At 50.4% G+C, this 18,229-nt stretch overlaps 1 protein-coding gene across 1 annotated transcript; it reads left to right on the top strand.

Moving 5' to 3' along the window:
* Positions 1-2,212: 2,212 nt before the first annotated feature.
* LOC123750898 (uncharacterized) lies at positions 2,213-15,852 on the top strand. Its single transcript, XM_069308571.1, has 2 exons — positions 2,213-2,698; positions 15,730-15,852. Exons 1-2 carry the CDS (start codon positions 2,213-2,215, stop codon positions 15,850-15,852), a joined length of 609 nt encoding a protein of 202 aa, XP_069164672.1.
* Positions 15,853-18,229: the final 2,377 nt, after the last annotated feature.

The raw sequence follows: 18,229 nt of genomic DNA, 5'->3' as shown, positions 1-18,229 counted from the left end.
AACACTGGGGGGTCAGTGGTGGAACACTGGGGGTCAGTGGTGGAACACTGGGGGGGTCAGTGGTGGAACACTGGGGGGTCAGTGGTGGAACACTGGGGGGGGTCAGTGGTGGAACACTGGGGGTCAGTGGTGGAACACTGGGGGGTCAGTGGTGGAACACTGGGGGGGTCAGTGGTGGAACACTGGGGGGGTCAGTGGTGGAACACTGGGGGGGTCAGTGGTGGAACACTGGGGGTCAGTGGTGGAACACTGGGGGTCAGTGGTGGAACACTGGGGGTCAGTGGTGGAACACTGGGGGTCAGTGGTGGAACACTGGGGGTCAGCGGTGGAACACTGGGGGTCAGTGGTGGAACACTGGGGGGGTCAGTGGTGGAACACTGGGGGGGTCAGTGGTGGAACACTGGGGGGGTCAGTGGTGGAACACTGGGGGGATCAGTGGTGGAACACTGGGGGGGTCAGTGGTGGAACACTGGGGGTCAGTGGTGGAACACTGGGGGGGTCAGTGGTGGAACACTGGGGGATCAGTGGTGGAACACTGGGGGGGTCAGTGGTGGAACACTGGGGGGATCAGTGGTGGAACACTGGGGGTCAGTGGTGGAACACTGGGGGTCAGTGGTGGAACACTGGGGGGGTCAGTGGTGGAACACTGGGGGGGTCAGTGGTGGAACACTGGGGGGGTCAGTGGTGGAACACTGGGGGGATCAGTGGTGGAACACTGGGGGGGTCAGTGGTGGAACACTGGGGGTCAGTGGTGGAACACTGGGGGGGTCAGTGGTGGAACACTGGGGGGATCAGTGGTGGAACACTGGGGGGTCAGTGGTGGAACACTGGGGGTCAATGGTGGAACACTGGGGGGGTCAGTGGTGGAACACTGGGGGTCAGTGGTGGAACACTGGGGGGGTCAGTGGTGAAACACTGGGGGGGTCAGTGGTGGAACACTGGGGGGGTCAGTGGTGGAACACTGGGGGGGGTCAGTGGTGGAACACTGGGGGGGTCAGTGGTGGAACACTGGGGGGGTCAGTGGTGGAACACTGGGGGTCAGTGGTGGAACACTGGGGGTCAGTGGTGGAACACTGGGGGGGTCAGTAGTGGAACACTGGGGGGTCAGTGGTGGAACACTGGGGGGGTCAGTGGTGGAACACTGGGGAGGTCAGTGGTGGAACACTGGGGGTCAGTGGTGGAACACTGGGGGGGTCAGTGGTGGAACACTGGGGGGGTCAGTGGTGGAACACTGGGGGGTCAGTGGTGGAACACTGGGGGGGTCAGTGGTGGAACACTGGGGGGGTCAGTGGTGGAACACTGGGGGGGTCAGTGGTGGAACACTGGGGGGGGTCAGTGGTGGAACACTGGGGGGGTCAGTGGTGGAACACTGGGGGGGTCAGTGGTGGAACACTGGGGGGGTCAGTGGTGGAACACGGGGGGTCAGTGGTGGAACACTGGAGGTCAGTGGTGGAACATGGGGGGTCAGCGGTGGAACACTGGAGGTCAGTGGTGGAACACTGGAGGTCAGTGGTGGAACACTGGAGGTCAGTGGTGGAACACTGGGGGTCAGTGGTGGAACACTGGAGGTCAGTGGTGGAACATGGGAGGTCAGTGGTGGAACACTGGAGGTCAGTGGTGGAACACTGGGGGTCAGTGGTGGAACACTGGAGGTCAGTGGTGGAACATGGGAGGTCAGTGGTGGAACATGGGAGGTCAGTGGTGGAACACTGGAGGTCAGTGGTGGAACACTGGAGGTCAGTGGTGGAACATGGGGGTCAGCGGTGGAACACTGGAGGTCAGTGGTGGAACACTGGGGGTCAGTGGTGGAACATGGGAGGTCAGTGGTTGAACACTGGGGGTCAGTGGTGGAACACTGGAGGTCAGTGGTGGAACATGGGAGGTCAGTGGTGGAACATGGGAGGTCAGTGGTGGAACACTGGAGGTCAGTGGTGGAACACTGGAGGTCAGTGGTGGAACACTGGAGGTCAGTGGTGGAACACTGGAGGTCAGTGGTGGAACACTGGGGGTCAGTGGTGGAACACTGGAGGTCAGTGGTGGAACATGGGAGGTCAGTGGTGGAACACGGGGGGTCAGTGGTGGAACACTGGGGGGTCAGTGGTGGAACACTGGAGGTCAGTGGTGGAACACTGGGGGTCAGTGGTGGAACACTGGGGGTCAGTGGTGGAACACTGGGGGTCAGCGGTGGAACACTGGGGGTCAGTGGTGGAACATGGGAGGTCAGCAGTGGAACACTGGAGGTCAGTGGTGGAACACTGGAGGTCAGTGGTGGAACATGGGGGGTCAGCGGTGGAACACTGGAGGTCAGTGGTGGAACACGGGGGGTCAGCGGTGGAACACGGGGGGTCAGCGGTGGAACATGGGAGGTCAGCGGTGGAACACGGGGGGTCAGCGGTGGAACACGGGGGGTCAGCGGTGGAACACTGGGGGTCAGCGGTGGAACACTGGGGGTCAGCGGTGGAACACGGGGGGTCAGCGGTGGAACACGGGGGTCAGCGGTGGAACACGGGGGGTCAGCGGTGGAACACGGGGGGTCAGCGGTGGAACACGGGGTCAGCGGTGGAACACGGGGGGTCAGCGGTGGAACACGGGGGGTCAGCGGTGGAACACGGGGGGTCAGCGGTGGAACACGGGGGTCAGCGGTGGAACACTGGGGGTCAGCGGTGGAACACGGGGGGTCAGCGGTGGAACATGGGAGGTCAGTGGAGGGTCAGCCACACTGGAAGAGTCAGCCAGAGTGGAGGGTCAGCCACAGTGGAGGGTCAGCCAGAGTGGAGGGTCAGCCACAGTGGAGGGTCAGCCAGAGTGGAGGGTCAGCCAGAGTGGAGGGTCAGCCACAGTGGAGGGTCAGCCACAGTGGAGGGTCAGCCAGAGTGGAGGGTCAGCCACAGTGGAGGGTCAGCCACAGTGGAGGGTCAGCCAGAGTGGAGGGTCAGCCAGAGTGGAGGGTCAGCCAGAGTGGAGGGTCAGCCAGAGTGGAGGGTCAGCCAGAGTGGAGGGTCAGCCAGAGTGGAGGGTCAGCCAGAGTGGAGGGTCAGCCAGAGTGGAGGGTCAGCCAGAGTGGAGGGTCAGCCAGAGTGGAGGGTCAGCCACAGTGGAGGGTCAGCCAGAGTGGAGGGTCAGCCACAGTGGAGGGTCAGTCACAGTGGAGGGTCAGCCAGAGTGGAGGGTCAGCCAGAGTGGAGGGTCAGCCAGAGTGGAGGGTCAGCCACAGTGGAGGGTCAGCCAGAGTGGAGGGTCAGCCAGAGTGGAGGGTCAGCCAGAGTGGAGGGTCAGCCACAGTGGAGGGTCAGCCAGAGTGGAGGGTCAGCCAGAGTGGAGGGTCAGCCAGAGTGGAGGGTCAGCCACAGTGGAGGGTCAGCCACAGTGGAGGGTCAGCCAGAGTGGAGGGTCAGCCAGAGTGGAGGGTCAGCCAGAGTGGAGGGTCAGCCAGAGTGGAGGGTCAGCCAGAGTGGAGGGTCAGCCAGAGTGGAGGGTCAGCCAGAGTGGAGGGTCAGCCAGAGTGGAGGGTCAGCCAGAGTGGAGGGTCAGCCAGAGTGGAGGGTCAGCCAGAGTGGAGGGTCAGCCAGAGTGGAGGGTCAGCCAGAGTGGAGGGTCAGCCACAGTGGAGGGTCAGCCACAGTGGAGGGTCAGCCAGAGTGGAGGGTCAGCCACAGTGGAGGGTCAGTCACAGTGGAGGGTCAGCCAGAGTGGAGGGTCAGCCAGAGTGGAGGGTCAGCCACAGTGGAGGGTCAGCCACAGTGGAGGGTCAGCCACAGTGGAGGGTCAGCCACAGTGGAGGGTCAGCCACAGTGGAGGGTCAGCCAGAGTGGAGGGTCAGCCACAGTGGAGGGTCAGCCAGAGTGGAGGGTCAGCCAGAGTGGAGGGTCAGCCACAGTGGAGGGTCAGCCACAATTTAGGGTCAGCCAGAGTGGAGGGTCAGCCACAGTGGAGGGTCAGTCACAGTGGAGGGTCAGCCACCTTGGCGGAGGGAGGCGGCATGACAGGATAGTTAGGGTGGTGATGGGGTGGGGCGCCTCGTTAAGGTCTGGTCTAACTACCAGACTACACCAGAAGTGTTCCCAGCCGGAGTGAGGCGCCACAACAGCCCTCCACTACCACAAGATCACGTGGACACAATAAATAACACGACTGACCAATGGTGATCTCTGAAGACAGGATCATGTCTTTACATCCTCACCCTTCCCCAGCCCATCACCCCTCCCTCTCCATGACCTCCCTCCTCCCCATCACCTGCCTCCCTCCTTCCCTCCCCATCATCCCCGTCCTCCAGCCCATCCTGGCGGTGGGGACCATTCAGCCTCCGTGCCAATCAGGGCCTCACAATCAGGTCTCCACCATCAATGAGAGACTCACGTATCGACCAAGAATTTTAAACACGTTGGAGAGGGGGCAGAGGAGGGAGGCTGTCAGTTAATTTGTAATTAAAGGTTGAATTAGGAGTAGAATGGCTGATGGACCTACGGGGGGGGGGGGAGAGGCAGGAGGGGGGGCGGAGAGTCGGGATAAGGGGGGGGGGGGGGACGAAGAGGCTGGAGGGAGGACGGGAGTGGCGGGAGGAAGGGGCGGAGTTGGCCATCAAAGCCGCTACTAGCCGACAAGACCACGGCAGCAATTGAACTCATAAACAACTTTGAGAAGCAATGGAAAATTAGCAGCAACAAACAAAAGTTTCAGATAATACACATTGCGAAAAGAAACCCGGACCCCATCATCCTTGACAACCATCCGATCCAATATGCGGAGGTAGGCAGAATACTGGGACTTATGATAAATAGAACAGGGATACAAATTTATGTAAGGGACCGACTAAACAAAGCCAAAGCAGCATTAGGAAAACTGAGAAGATTCCGAAGCCTCAGTACTAACATTCAGATCCTCCTATATAAGGCTCTAGTTCGGCCGCATCTAGAGTATCCCCCAGTACCACTACACACCATAAAGAAAACTAACATGCAGAAACTGCAAGCAGTACAAAATAAGGCGCTAAGGAGAGCAGCAAAACACCGTCCACCATATGATCAGACAATCCAGGAGCTCCATGAACTCCTGAACATACAGCCACTAAACATCAGACTGCAGCACCAGGCCATCAGGGTGTGGAACACCATCCAAATGTTAGAGGACCCAATGTTAGAAAGATTGCTCCAAGATGTGACGCCCCGCTCCCACAACTGGTGGCCCAAGAGCCTCGATTCTCTAGATGAAAACCCCGCCCCACAGTATATAATTCCCAGATGATATACTGACCAGATATCCTTCCCCCATAATTGGAAAACTGAGTATGTAGGTGTTATATATATATATATATATATATATATATATATATATATATATATATATATATATATATATATATATATATATGCGAACAAGCCTGAATGGTCCCCAGGACAATATGCAACTGAAAACTCACACCCCAGAAGTGACTCGAACCCATACTCCCAGAAGCAACGCAACTGGTATGTACAAGACGCCTTAATCCACTTGACCATCACGACCGGACAAAATGAGGTGATAGCCGAGGCTATTTGAACCACCCCACCGCCGGCACTCGGATAGTAATCTTGGGCATAGCATTTTACCAAATCACCTCATTCTTTGGGGCACACGTGAGGAACACAAATGCGAACAAGCCTGAATGGTCCCCAGGACAATATGCAACTGAAAACTCACACCCCAGAAGTGACTCGAACCCATACTCCCAGAAGCAACGCAACTGGTATGTACAAGACGCCTTAATCCACTTGACCATCACGACCGGACAAAATGAGGTGATAGCCGAGGCTATTTGAACCACCCCACCGCCGGCACTCGGATAGTAATCTTGGGCATAGCATTTTACCAAATCACCTCATTCTTTGGGGCACACGTGAGGAACACAAATGCGAACAAGCCTGAATGGTCCCCAGGACAATATGCAACTGAAAACTCACACCCCAGAAGTGACTCGAACCCATACTCCCAGAAGCAACGCAACTGGTATGTACAAGACGCCTTAATCCACTTGACCATCACGACCGGACAAAATGAGGTGATAGCCGAGGCTATTTGAACTACCCCACCGCCGGCACTCGGATAGTAATCTTGGGCATAGCATTTTACCAAATCACCTCATTCTTTGGGGCACACGTGAGGAACACAAATGCGAACAAGCCTGAATGGTCCCCAGGACAATATGCAACTGAAAACTCACACCCCAGAAGTGACTCGAACCCATACTCCCAGAAGCAACGCAACTGGTATGTACAAGACGCCTTAATCCACTTGACCATCACGACCGGACAAGTGACTCTGGGGTGTGAGTTTTCAGTTGCATATTGTCCTGGGGACCATTCAGGCTTGTTCGCATTTGTGTTCCTCACGTGTGCCCCAAAGAATGAGGTGATTTGGTAAAATGCTATGCCCAAGATTACTATCCGAGTCCCGGCGGTGGGGTAGTTCAAATAGCCTCGGCTATCACCTCATTTTGTCCGGTCGTGATGGTCAAGTGGATTAAGGCGTCTTGTACATACCAGTTGCGTTGCTTCTGGGAGTATGGGTTCGAGTCACTTCTGGGGTGTGAGTTTTCAGTTGCATATTGTCCTGGGGACCATTCAGGCTTGTTCGCATATATATATATATATATATATATATATATATATATATATATATATATATATATATATATATATATATATATATATATATATATATATACATACATATATATATATATATATATATATATATATATATATATATATATATATATATATATATGTCGTACTTAATAGCCAGAACTCACTTTTCAGCCTACTATTCAAGGCCCGATTTGCCTAATAAGCCAAGTTTTCCTGAATTAATATATTTACTATATTTTTTTTCTTATGAAATGATAAAGCTACCCTTTTCACTATGTATGAGGTCAATTTTTTTTTATTGGAGTTAAAATTAACGTAGATATATGACCGAACCTAACCAACCCTACCTAACCTAACCTAACCTATATATATAGGTAAGGTTAGGTTAGGTAGCCAAAAAAAGCTAGGTTAGGTTAGGTTAGGTAGGTTAGGTAGACGAAAAAACATTAATTCATGAAAACTTGGCTTATTAGGCAAATCGGGCCTTGCATAGTAGGCTGAGAAGTGAGTTCTGGCTACTAGGTACGACATATATATATATATATATATATATATATATATATATATATATATATATATGTCGTACCTAGTAGCCAGAACGCACTTGTCAGCCTACAATGCAAGGCCAAATTTGCCTAATAAGCCAAGTTTTCCTGAATAAATAAATTTTCTCAAATGTTATTCTTATGAAAAGATAAAGCTACCCATTTCATTATGTATGAGGTCAATTTTTTTTTATTGTAGTTAAAATTAACGTAGATATATGACCGAACCTAACCAACCCTACCTAACCTAACCTAACCTATCTTTATAGGTTAGGTTAGGTTAGGTAGCCAAAAAAGTTAGGTTAGGTTAGGTTAGGTAGGTTAGGTCGTCGAAAAACAATTAATTCATGAAAACTTGGCTTATTAGGCAAATCGGGCCTTGCATAGTAGGCTGAGAAGTGCGTTCTGGCTACTAGGTACGACATATATATATATATATATATATATATATATATATATATATGTCGTACCTAGTAGCCAGAACTCACTTTTTGGCCTACTATGCAAGGCCCGATTTGCCGAATAAGCCAAGTTTTTCTGAATTAATATATTTTTTCAATTTTTTTTCTTATGAAATGATAAAGCTACCCATTTCATTATGTATGAGGTCAATTTTTTTTTATTGGAGTTAAAATTAACGTAGATATATGGCCGAACCTAACCAACCCTACCTAACCTAACCTAACCTATCTTTATAGGTTAGGTTAGGTTAGGTAGCAGAAAAAGCTAGGTTAGGTTAGGTAGGTTAGGTAGTCGAAAAACAATTAATTCATGAAAACTTGGCTTATTAGGCAAATCGGGCCTTGCATAGTAGGCTGAGAAGTGCGTTCTGGCTATTAGGTACGACATATATATATATATATATATATATATATATATATATATATATATATATATATATATATATATATATATATATATATATATATATATATATATATATATGTATGTATATATGTATGTATATATGTGTATATATGAACAACTCGATAAATAATAATATGTATGTATGAACAACTCGATAAATAATAATAATAAAATAAAGAGCCTTAAACAGAACAACATGTGTGGAAGCATCGGAGTGTGTATATATGAATGCTACACAGTATTCATCTATGGACATCCATATATGATGAAACACATGTGAAGAACCTCTCATACACTCACAGCTCCCTGACAAGAGGGAGCCAGCTTAGCTTAGCTGCCAACACCCACACATCGTGTCAGCAAGGCGGACAGTCCGCCTGCTTTCATACCTCTCACTGTATTTCCCACTTCTATACTTCCCTTCACCTATGCCTCTCCTTCCTCTTTACTAAAAAAAAAAAAAAAAAAAAAAAGTTGGCGGACGGGAGGGAGAGGGGGGGGGGGTGAGGGGGAGGGGTGAGAGGAGAGGCAGGTGAGGGATGGGGGGAAGGAAGTGTTACAATGGGAATATGAGTCAGGCTCCACCACATCACTGCCTAATGCATTCCACCTGTTAACTACTCTGACACTGAAAAAGTTCTTTCTAACGTCCCTGTGGCTCATGTGGGTACTAAGTTTCTACCTGTGTTCCCTTGTTCCCGTACCACTCGAGTTAAACAGTTTATCTATATCTATCCCGTCAATTCATTCTATAATTTTATAGGTAGTGATCATGTGTGTGTAATCACCAATTTGTACTCACCTATTTGTGCTTGCAGGCTCGAGCATTGACTCTTGGATCCCGCCTTTCGAGTATCGGTTGTTTACAGCAATGACTCCTGTCCCATTTCCCTATCATACCAAATTTTAAAATTATGAATAGAGTTTGCTTCCACAACCTGTTCCTGAAGTGCATTCCATTTTTCCACTACTCTCTCGCTAAAAGAAAACTTCCTAACATCTCTGTGACTCATCTGAGTTTCCAGCTTCCACCCATGTCCGTCGTTCTCTTAATATTACGTGTGAACATTTCATCTATTTCCACTTTGTCAATTCCCCTGAGTATTTTATATGTCCCTATCATATCTCCTCTCTCCCTTCTTTTTCTAGTGTCATAAGGTTCAGTTCCTACAGGCGCTTTTCATGTCCCATCCCTCGTAACTCTGGCACGAGCCTCGTCGCAAACTTCTGAACCTTTTCCAGTTTCCTTATGTGTTTCTTCAGATGGGGACTCCATGATGAGGCGGCATACTCTAAGACTGGCCTCACGTAGGCAGTGTAAAGCGCCCTAAATGCCTCCTTACTTAGGTTTCTGAATGATGTTCTAACTTTTGCCAGTGTAGAGTACGCTGCTGTCGTTATCCTATTTATATGTGCCTCAGGAGATAGATTAGGTGTTACGTCCACGCCCAGGTCTCTTTCTCGCGTCGTCACAGGTAGGCTGTTCCCCTTCATTGTGTACTGTCCCTTTGGTCTCTAATCACCTGATCCCATTTCCATAACTTTACATTTACTCGTGCTGAACTCCCGTAGCCATTTCTCTGACCATCTCTGCAATCTGTCCAGGTCCTCTTGGAGGATCCTACAATCCTCATCTGTCACAACTCTTCCCATTAACTTTGCGTCATCTGCGAACATTGATATTTAGGACTCTACTCTTGTAAACATATCATTTACGTAAATTAGAAATTGAATTGGTCCCAGCACCGTTCCTTGAGGTACTCCACTCGTTACTGTTCGCCAGTCCGACTTCTCGCCCCTTACCATTACTCAATGGCTCCTTCCTCTTAGGTAGTTCCTTACCCAAGCTAGGGCCTTTCCGCTTACTCCTGCCTGCCTCTCAAGTTTGAACAGCAGTCTCATGTGCGGTACTGTATCAAAGGCCTTTTGGCAGTCTAGAAATATGCAGTCTGCCCAGCCTTCTCTGTCCTGCCTTATCTTGTTATTTTATCATAGAATTCCAAAAGGTTTTTTAGGCATGATTTCCCTGTCCAGAACCCATGTTGATGTTTGTTCACAAACCTAATGTTCTCCAGGTGTGCAACCAGTCGTAGCCTAATTATTCTTTCAAGTACTTTACAGGAGATGCTTGTCTGTGATACAGGTCTATAGTTAAGTGCCTCCTCCCTATCTCCTTTCTTGAAAATCGGTACAACATTTGCCTTCTTCCAGCAACTGGGCAATTCTCCCAACATAAGTGACTTATTAAAGATAATTGCCAGTGGCACACTGAGGGCCTGCTCTGTCTCTTTTAGTATCCACGGGGATACTTTGTCTGGTCCAACCGCTTTAGTTGCATCTAGAGTTGTCAACTGTTTCATTAATTCCACTGCTGTCACCTCTATATCTGATAGTCTTTCATCTAGGGCAATCTCTTCTAACAATGGGAGCTGCTCAGGCTCGATTGTGAACACTCCATGGAAACTGGCATTCAGTGCCTCGCAGATTTCCTTGTTACTTTCTGTATATGCCCCTTCTGTTTTCCTTAGTCTTGTCACTTGGTCGTTTACTGACATTTTTCTTCTTATATGGCTGTGTAGTAATTTAGGTTGCTTTTTCGCTTTTATTGCAATATCATTCTCAATTTCTTAGCGACACTCGTCTTATGTTAATGTAATCGTTCCTAGCTCTGTTGCATCTGATCCTGTTGTCCTCTGTACTTTGTCTTCTGTACTTCCTCCACTCCCTCCTGCTTCTCACCTTTGCTTCCTGACACTGTCTATTAAACCATGGGTTATTATATTCCCTCCTGCTTTTTTCCTTTACTGTTGGAATAAATCTCTCTTCAGCCTCCTGGCATTTCCGTATGACTTGGTTCATCATATCTTGCACTGTTTTTCCTCTAATTACTTCCTCCCACTGTACTTCACCCAGATAGTCCCTTATCCTCTTATAGTCCCCTTTGCTGTAGTCAGCTCTCCTTTCCCAGACCTCTTGTCCCTTGGTCACAAGTTTGAATTCCATCATGTAGTCAAAGACTAGGACACAATGGTCACTGGCTTCCTAAAGGTATTTCATGCTCCAAATTCTCGATGTCTTCTACATTCTGGGTGAAGATCAGGTCTAATAGGTTCGGCGTATCCCCTCCTCTTTTCCTGTGTCTTCCTTCACATGTTGTGTCAGGAAATTCCTGTCTATAACATCTACTAATTTTGCTCCCCAAGTTTTCCACCCACCATGGGGATTCCTTGATTCCCAATTGATCTCTCCATGATTTAGGTCCCCCATGATCATCAGCTTCGCTCTCATTCTGTGGGCTAGTGTTGCTGCCTTCTGCACTTCATCTATGCATGTCTTGTTGCTGTCATCATACTCCTTCTCGTTGTTTGTTTGTGTACTCACCTAGTTGTACTCACCTAGTTGTGTTTGCGGGGGTTGAGCTCTGGCTCTTTGGTCCCGCCTCTCAACCGTCAATCAACAGGTGTACAGATTCCTGAGCCTATCGGGCTCTGTCATATCTACACTTGAAACTGTGTATGGAGTCAGCCTCCACCACATCACTTCCTAATGCATTCCATTTGTCAACCACTCTGACACTAAAAAAGTTCTTTCTAATATCTCTGTGGCTCATTTGGGCACTCAGTTTCCACCTGTGTCCCCTAGTACGTGTGCCCCTTGTGTTAAATAGACTGTCTTTATCTACCCTATCAATCCCCTTCAGAATCTTGAATGTGGTGATCATGTCCCCCCTAACTCTTCTGTCTTCCAGCGAAGTGAGGTTTAATTCCCGTAGTCTCTCCTCGTAGCTCATACCTCTCAGCTCGGGTACTAGTCTGGTGGCAAACCTTTGAACCTTTTCCAGTTTAGTCTTATCCTTGACTAGATATGGACTCCATGCTGGGGCTGCATACTCCAGGATTGGCCTGACATATGTGGTATACAAAGTTCTGAATGATTCTTTACACAAGTTTCTGAATGCCGTTCGTATGTTGGCCAGCCTGGCATATGCCGCTGATGTTATCCGCTTGATATGTGCTGCAGGAGACAGGTCTGGCGTGATATCAACCCCCAAGTCTTTTTCCTTCTCTGACTCCTGAAGAATTTCCTCTCCCAGATGATACCTTGTATCTGGCCTCCTGCTCCCTACACCTATCTTCATTACATTACATTTGGTTGGGTTAAACTCTAACAACCATTTGTTCGACCATTCCTTCAGCTTGTCTAGGTCTTCTTGAAGCCTCAAACAGTCCTCTTCTGTTTTAATCCTTCTCATAATTTTAGCATCGTCCGCAAACATTGAGAGAAATGAATCGATACCCTCCGGGAGATCATTTACATATATCAGAAACAAGATAGGACCGAGTACAGAGCCCTGTGGGACTCCACTGGTGACTTCACGCCAATCGGAGGTCTCACCCCTCACCGTAACTCTCTGCTTCCTATTGCTTAGATACTCCCTTATCCACTGGAGCACCTTACCAGCTACACCTGCCTGTCTCTCCAGCTTATGTACCAGCCTCTTATGCGGTACTGTGTCAAAGGCTTTCCGACAATCCAAGAAAATGCAGTCCGCCCAGCCCTCTCTTTCTTGCTTAATCTGTGTCACCTGATCGTAGAATTCTATCAAGCCTGTAAGGCAAGATTTACCCTCCCTGAATCCATGTTGGCGATTTGTCACGAAGTTCCTTCTCTCCAGATGTGTTACCAGGTTTTTTCTCACGATCTTCTCCATCACCTTGCATGGTATACAAGTCAAGGACACTGGCCTGTAGTTCAGTGCCTCTTGTCTGTCGCCCTTTTTGTATATTGGGACCACATTCGCCGTCTTCCATATTTCTGGTAGGTCTCCCGTCTCTAGTGACTTACTATACACTATGGAGAGTGGCAGGCAAAGTGCCTCTGCACACTCTTTCAGTACCCATGGTGAGATCCCATCTGGACCAACAGCCTTTCTAACATCCAGATCCAGCAGGTGTCTCTTGACCTCCTCTCTCGTAATTTCGAACTCCTCCAAGGCCGCCTGGTTTACCTCCCTTTCTCCTAGCACAGTGACCTCACCCTGTTCTATTGTGAAGACCTCCTGGAACCTCTTGTTGAGTTCCTCACACACCTCTCTGTCATTCTCTGTATACCTGTCCTCGCCTGTTCTAAGTTTCAATACCTGTTCTTTCACTGTTGTTTTCCTTCTGATGTGACTGTGGAGTAGCTTTGGTTCGGTCTTGGCTTTGTTTGCTATATCATTTTCAAAATTTTTCTCTGCTTCTCTTCTCACCCTGACGTACTCATTCCTGGTTCTCTGGTATCTCTCTCTGCTTTCTGGTGTTCTGTTATTCCGGAAGTTCCTCCACGCCTTTTTGTTCAGTTTCTTCGCTTCCATACATGCCCTATTATACCATGGATTCTTCTGTTGCTTCTCGGATTTTTCCCTTTGGGCCGGGATGAACCTGTTTACTGCCTCCTGACACTTTTGGGTAACATAGTCCATCATACCCTGTACAGACTTGTCTCTGAGGTCTGTGTCCCAAGGTATTTCACTTAGGAAACTTCTCATCTGTTCATAATTCCCCTTTCGGTATGCCAGCCTTTTGATTCCTAGTTCTTTTTGGGGGGAGATAAGTCCTAGCTCTACCAGGTACTCAAAGTTCAATACACTGTGATCACTCATTCCCAAGGGCGCTTCCATCTTAACTTCCCTTATATCCCATTCATTTAGGGTAAATATCAAATCAAGCATTGCTGGTTCATCTTCTCCTCTCATTCTTGATGGTTCTTTTGTGTGCTGGCTTAGAAAGTTTCTTGTTGCCACGTCTTGTTGTGTGTGTGTGTGTGTGTGTGTGTGTGTGTGTGTGTGTGTGTGTGTGCGTGTGTGTGTGTGTGTGTGTGTGTGTGCGTGTGTGTGTGTGTGTGCGTGTGTGTGTGTGTGTCTGTGATTAGAACGGTTAAATACCTCACAGCACTTGGGAGGCCGGGAGCTGAGACACCTCGCTACAGCTGGGAGCTGAGACACCTCGCTACAGCTAGGAGCTGAGACACCTCGCTACAGCTGGGAGCTGAGACACCTCGCTACAGCTAGGAGCTGAGACACCCCGCTACAGCTGGGAGCTGAGACACCCCGCTACAGCTGGGAGCTGAGACACCCCGCTACAGCTGGGAGCTGAGACACCCCGCTACAGCTGGGAGCTGAGACACCTCGCTACAGCTGGGAGCTGAGACACCTCGCTACAGCTGGGAGCTGAGACACCTCGCTACAGCTAGGAGCTGAGACACCCCGCTACAGCTGGGAGCTGAGATACCCCGCTACAGCTGGGAGCTGAGACACCCCGCTACAGCTGGGAGCTGAGACACCCCGCTACAGCTGGGAGCTGAGACACCTCGCTACAGCTGGGAGCTGAGACACCTCGCTACAGCTGGGAGCTGAGACACCCCGCTACAGCTGGGAGCTGAGACACCCCGCTACAGCTGGGAGCTGAGACACCCCGCTACAGCTGGGAGCTGAGACACCCCGCTACAGCTGGGAGCTGAGACACCCAGCTACAGCTGGGAGCTGAGACACCCCGCTACAGCTGGGAGCTGAGACACCCCGCTACAGCTGGGAGCTTCGTTAAGCTCATTAACCGGTTGTGCTCCGTTATCAGTTTTGAGGCGGCCGGTAATTGACGCTGGCCGCCATTTTCTCCTCTGGTTCTCTTGGTTCGTTAGTGGAATCTTTACCATCTTCTCAAGAGTGCTTGAGGGCGGCGAGTATGCCTTCAGTGCTTGAGGGCGGCGAGTATGCCTTAAGTGCTTGAGGGCGGCGAGTATGCCTTCAGTGCTTGAGGGCGGCGAGTATGCCTTCAGTGCTTGAGGGCGGCTAGTATGCCTTCAGTGCTTGAGGGCGGCGAGTATGCCTTCAGTGCTTGGGGGCGGCTAGTATGCCTTCAGTGCTTGAGGGCGGCGAGTATGCCTTCAGTGCTTGGGGGCGGCGAGTATGCCTTCAGTGCTTGAGGGCGGCTAGTATGCCTTCAGTGCTTGAGGGCGGCGAGTATGCCTTCAGTGCTTGAGGGCGGCGAGTATGCCTTCAGTGCTTGAGGGCGGCGAGTATGCCTTCAGTGCTTTAGGGCGGCGAGTATGCCTTCAGTGCTTGAGGGCGGCGAGTATGCCTTCAGTGCTTGAGGGCGGCGAGTATGCCTTCAGTGCTTGAGGGCGGCGAGTATGCCTTCAGAGTGCTTGAGGGTGGCGAGTATGCCTTCAGTGCTTGAGGGCGGCGAGTATGCCTTCAGTGCTTGAGGGCGGCGAGTATGCCTTCAGAGTGCTTGAGGGTGGCGAGTATGCCTTCAGTGCTTGAGGGCGGCGAGTATGCTTTCAGTGCTTGAGGGCGGCGAGTATGCCTTCAGTGCTTGAGGGTGGCGAGTATGCCTTCAGTGCTTGAGGGCGGCGAGTATGCCTTCAGTGCTTGAGGGCGGCGAGTATGCCTTCAGAGTGCTTGAGGGTGGCGAGTATGCCTTCTGTGCTTGAGGGTGGCGAGTATGCCTTCAGTGCTTGAGGGCGGCGAGTATGCCTTCAGTGCTTGAGGGCGGCGAGTATGCCTTCAGAGTGCTTGAGGGTGGCGAGTATGCCTTCAGTGCTTGAGGGTGGCGAGTATGCCTTCAGTGCTTGAGGGCGGCGAGTATGCCTTCAGTGCTTGAGGGCGGCGAGTATGCCTTCAGAGTGCTTGAGGGTGGCGAGTATGCCTTCAGTGCTTGAGGGCGGCGAGTATGCCTTCAGTGCTTGAGGGCGGCGAGTATGCCTTCAGAGTGCTTGAGGGCGGCGAGTATGCCTTCAGAGTGCTTGAGGGTGGCGAGTATGCCTTCAGTGCTTGAGGGCGGCGAGTATGCCTTCAGTGCTTGGGGGCGGCTAGTATGCCTTCAGTGCTTGAGGGCGGCGAGTATGCCTTCAGTGCTTGAGGGCGGCGAGTATGCCTTCAGAGTGCTTGAGGGTGGCGAGTATGCCTTCAGAGTGCTTGAGGGCGGCGAGTATGCCTTCAGTGCTTGAGGGCGGCGAGTATGCCTTCAGAGTGCTTGAGGGTGGCGAGTATGCCTTCAGAGTGCTTGAGGGCGGCGAGTATGCCTTCAGAGTGCTTGAGGGTAGCGAGTATGCCTTCAGTGCTTGAGGGCGGCGAGTATGCCTTCAGTGCTTGAGGGCGGCGAGTATGCCTTCAGTGCTTGAGGGCGGCGAGTATGCCTTCAGTGCTTGAGGGCGGCGAGTATGCCTTCAGAGTGCTTGAGGGTGGCGAGTATGCCTTCAGAGTGCTTGAGGGCGGCGAGTATGCCTTCAGAGTGCTTGAGGGCGGCGAGTATGCCTTCAGTGCTTGAGGGCGGCGAGTATGCCTTCAGTGCTTGAGGGCGGCGAGTATGCCTTCAGAGTGCTTGAGGGTGGCGAGTATGCCTTCAGAGTGCTTGAGGGCGGCGAGTATGCCTTCAGAGTGCTTGAGGGTGGCGAGTATGCCTTCAGTGCTTGAGGGCGGCGAGTATGCCTTCAGAGTGCTTGAGGGCGGCGAGTATGCCTTCAGTGCTTGAGGGTGGCGAGTATGCCTTCAGTGCTTGAGGGCGGCGAGTATGCCTTCAGAGTGCTTGAGGGCGGCGAGTATGCCTTCAGTGCTTGAGGGTGGCGAGTATGCCTTCAGTGCTTGAGGGCGGCGAGTATGCCTTCAGTGCTTGAGGGCGGCGAGTATGCCTTCAGTGCTTGAGGGCGGCGAGTATGCCTTCAGTGCTTGAGGGCGGCGAGTATGCCTTCAGTGCTTGAGGGCGGCGAGTATGCCTTCAGTGCTTGAGGGCGGCGAGTATGCCTTCAGAGTGCTTGAGGGTGGCGAGTATGCCTTCAGAGTGCTTGAGGGCGGCAAGTATGCCTTCAGAGTGCTTGAGGGCGGCGAGTATGCCTTCAGTGCTTGAGGGCGGCGAGTATGCCTTCAGAGTGCTTGAGGCACCTCCCAGATGGTACCTTGTGTTCAGCCTCCTGCTCCCTTCGCCTAATTTCATTACTTTACACTTTCCTGAGTTAAACTTTAGAAGCCATTTTCTAGACCATTCCTCCAGTTTGTCCAGGTCGTCCTTTAGTCTATGTCTATCTTTATCTGTCTTGATTCTTCTCGTAATTTTTGCATCATCAGTAAACATTGAGAGGAATGTGTGAGTGTACTCACCTATTTGTGCCTTCAGGATCGAGCATTGACTCTTGGATCCCGCCTTTCTAGCCATCGGTTATTTACAGCAATGACTCCTGTCCCATTTCCCTATCATACCAAGTTTTAAAATTATGAATAGAGTTTACTTCCACAACCTGCTCCTTAAGTGCATTCCATTTTCCCACTACTCTCTCGCTAAAAGAAAACTTCCTAACATCTCTGTGACTCATCTGAGTTTCCAGCTTCCACCCATGTCCCCTCGTTCTGTTATTATTACGTGTGAACATTTCATCTATTTTCACTTTGTCAATTCCCCTGAGTATTTTATACGTTCCTATCATATCCCCCTTCTCCCTTCATTTTCCAGTGTCGTAAGGTTCAGTTCCTTCAGACGCTCTTCATATCCCATCCCTCGAAACTCTGGGACGAGTCTCGTTGCAAACTTCTGAACCTTTTCCAGTTTCCTTATGTCTTTCTTCAGATGGGGACTCCATGATGGGGCGGCATACTCTAAGACTGGCCTCACGTAGGCAGTGTAAAGCGCCCTAAATGCCTCCTTACTTAGGTTTCTGAATGATGTTCTAACTTTTGCCAGTGTAGAGTACGCTGCTGTCGTTATCCTATTTATATGTGCCTCAGGAGATAGATTAGGTGTTACGTCCACGCCCAGGTCTCTTTCTCGCGTCGTCACAGGTAGGCAGTTCCCCTTCATTGTGTACTGTTCCTTTGGTATCCTATCACCTAGTCCCATTTTCATAATTTTACATTTACTCGTGTTGAACTCCGGTAGCCATTTCCCTGACCATCTCTGTAACCTGTTCAGGTCCTCTTGGAGGATCCTACAATCCTCATCTGTCACAACTCTTCTCATTAATTTTGCGTCATCCGCAAACATTGACATGTAGGATTCTACTCCTGAATTCTGTAAACATGTCATTTAAGTAAATTAGAAATAGAATTGGTCCCAGTATCGATCCTTGAGGTACTCCACTCGTTACTGTTCGCCAGTCTGACTTCTCGCCCCTTACCATTACTCTCTGGCTCCTTCCTGTTAGGTAGTTCCTTACCCATGCTAG

The sequence above is a fragment of the Procambarus clarkii genome, chromosome 62, assembly GCF_040958095.1.
Source record: "Procambarus clarkii isolate CNS0578487 chromosome 62, FALCON_Pclarkii_2.0, whole genome shotgun sequence".
NCBI lineage: Eukaryota > Metazoa > Arthropoda > Malacostraca > Decapoda > Cambaridae > Procambarus > Procambarus clarkii.
This window is presented reverse-complemented; position numbering and strand designations above follow the sequence as displayed.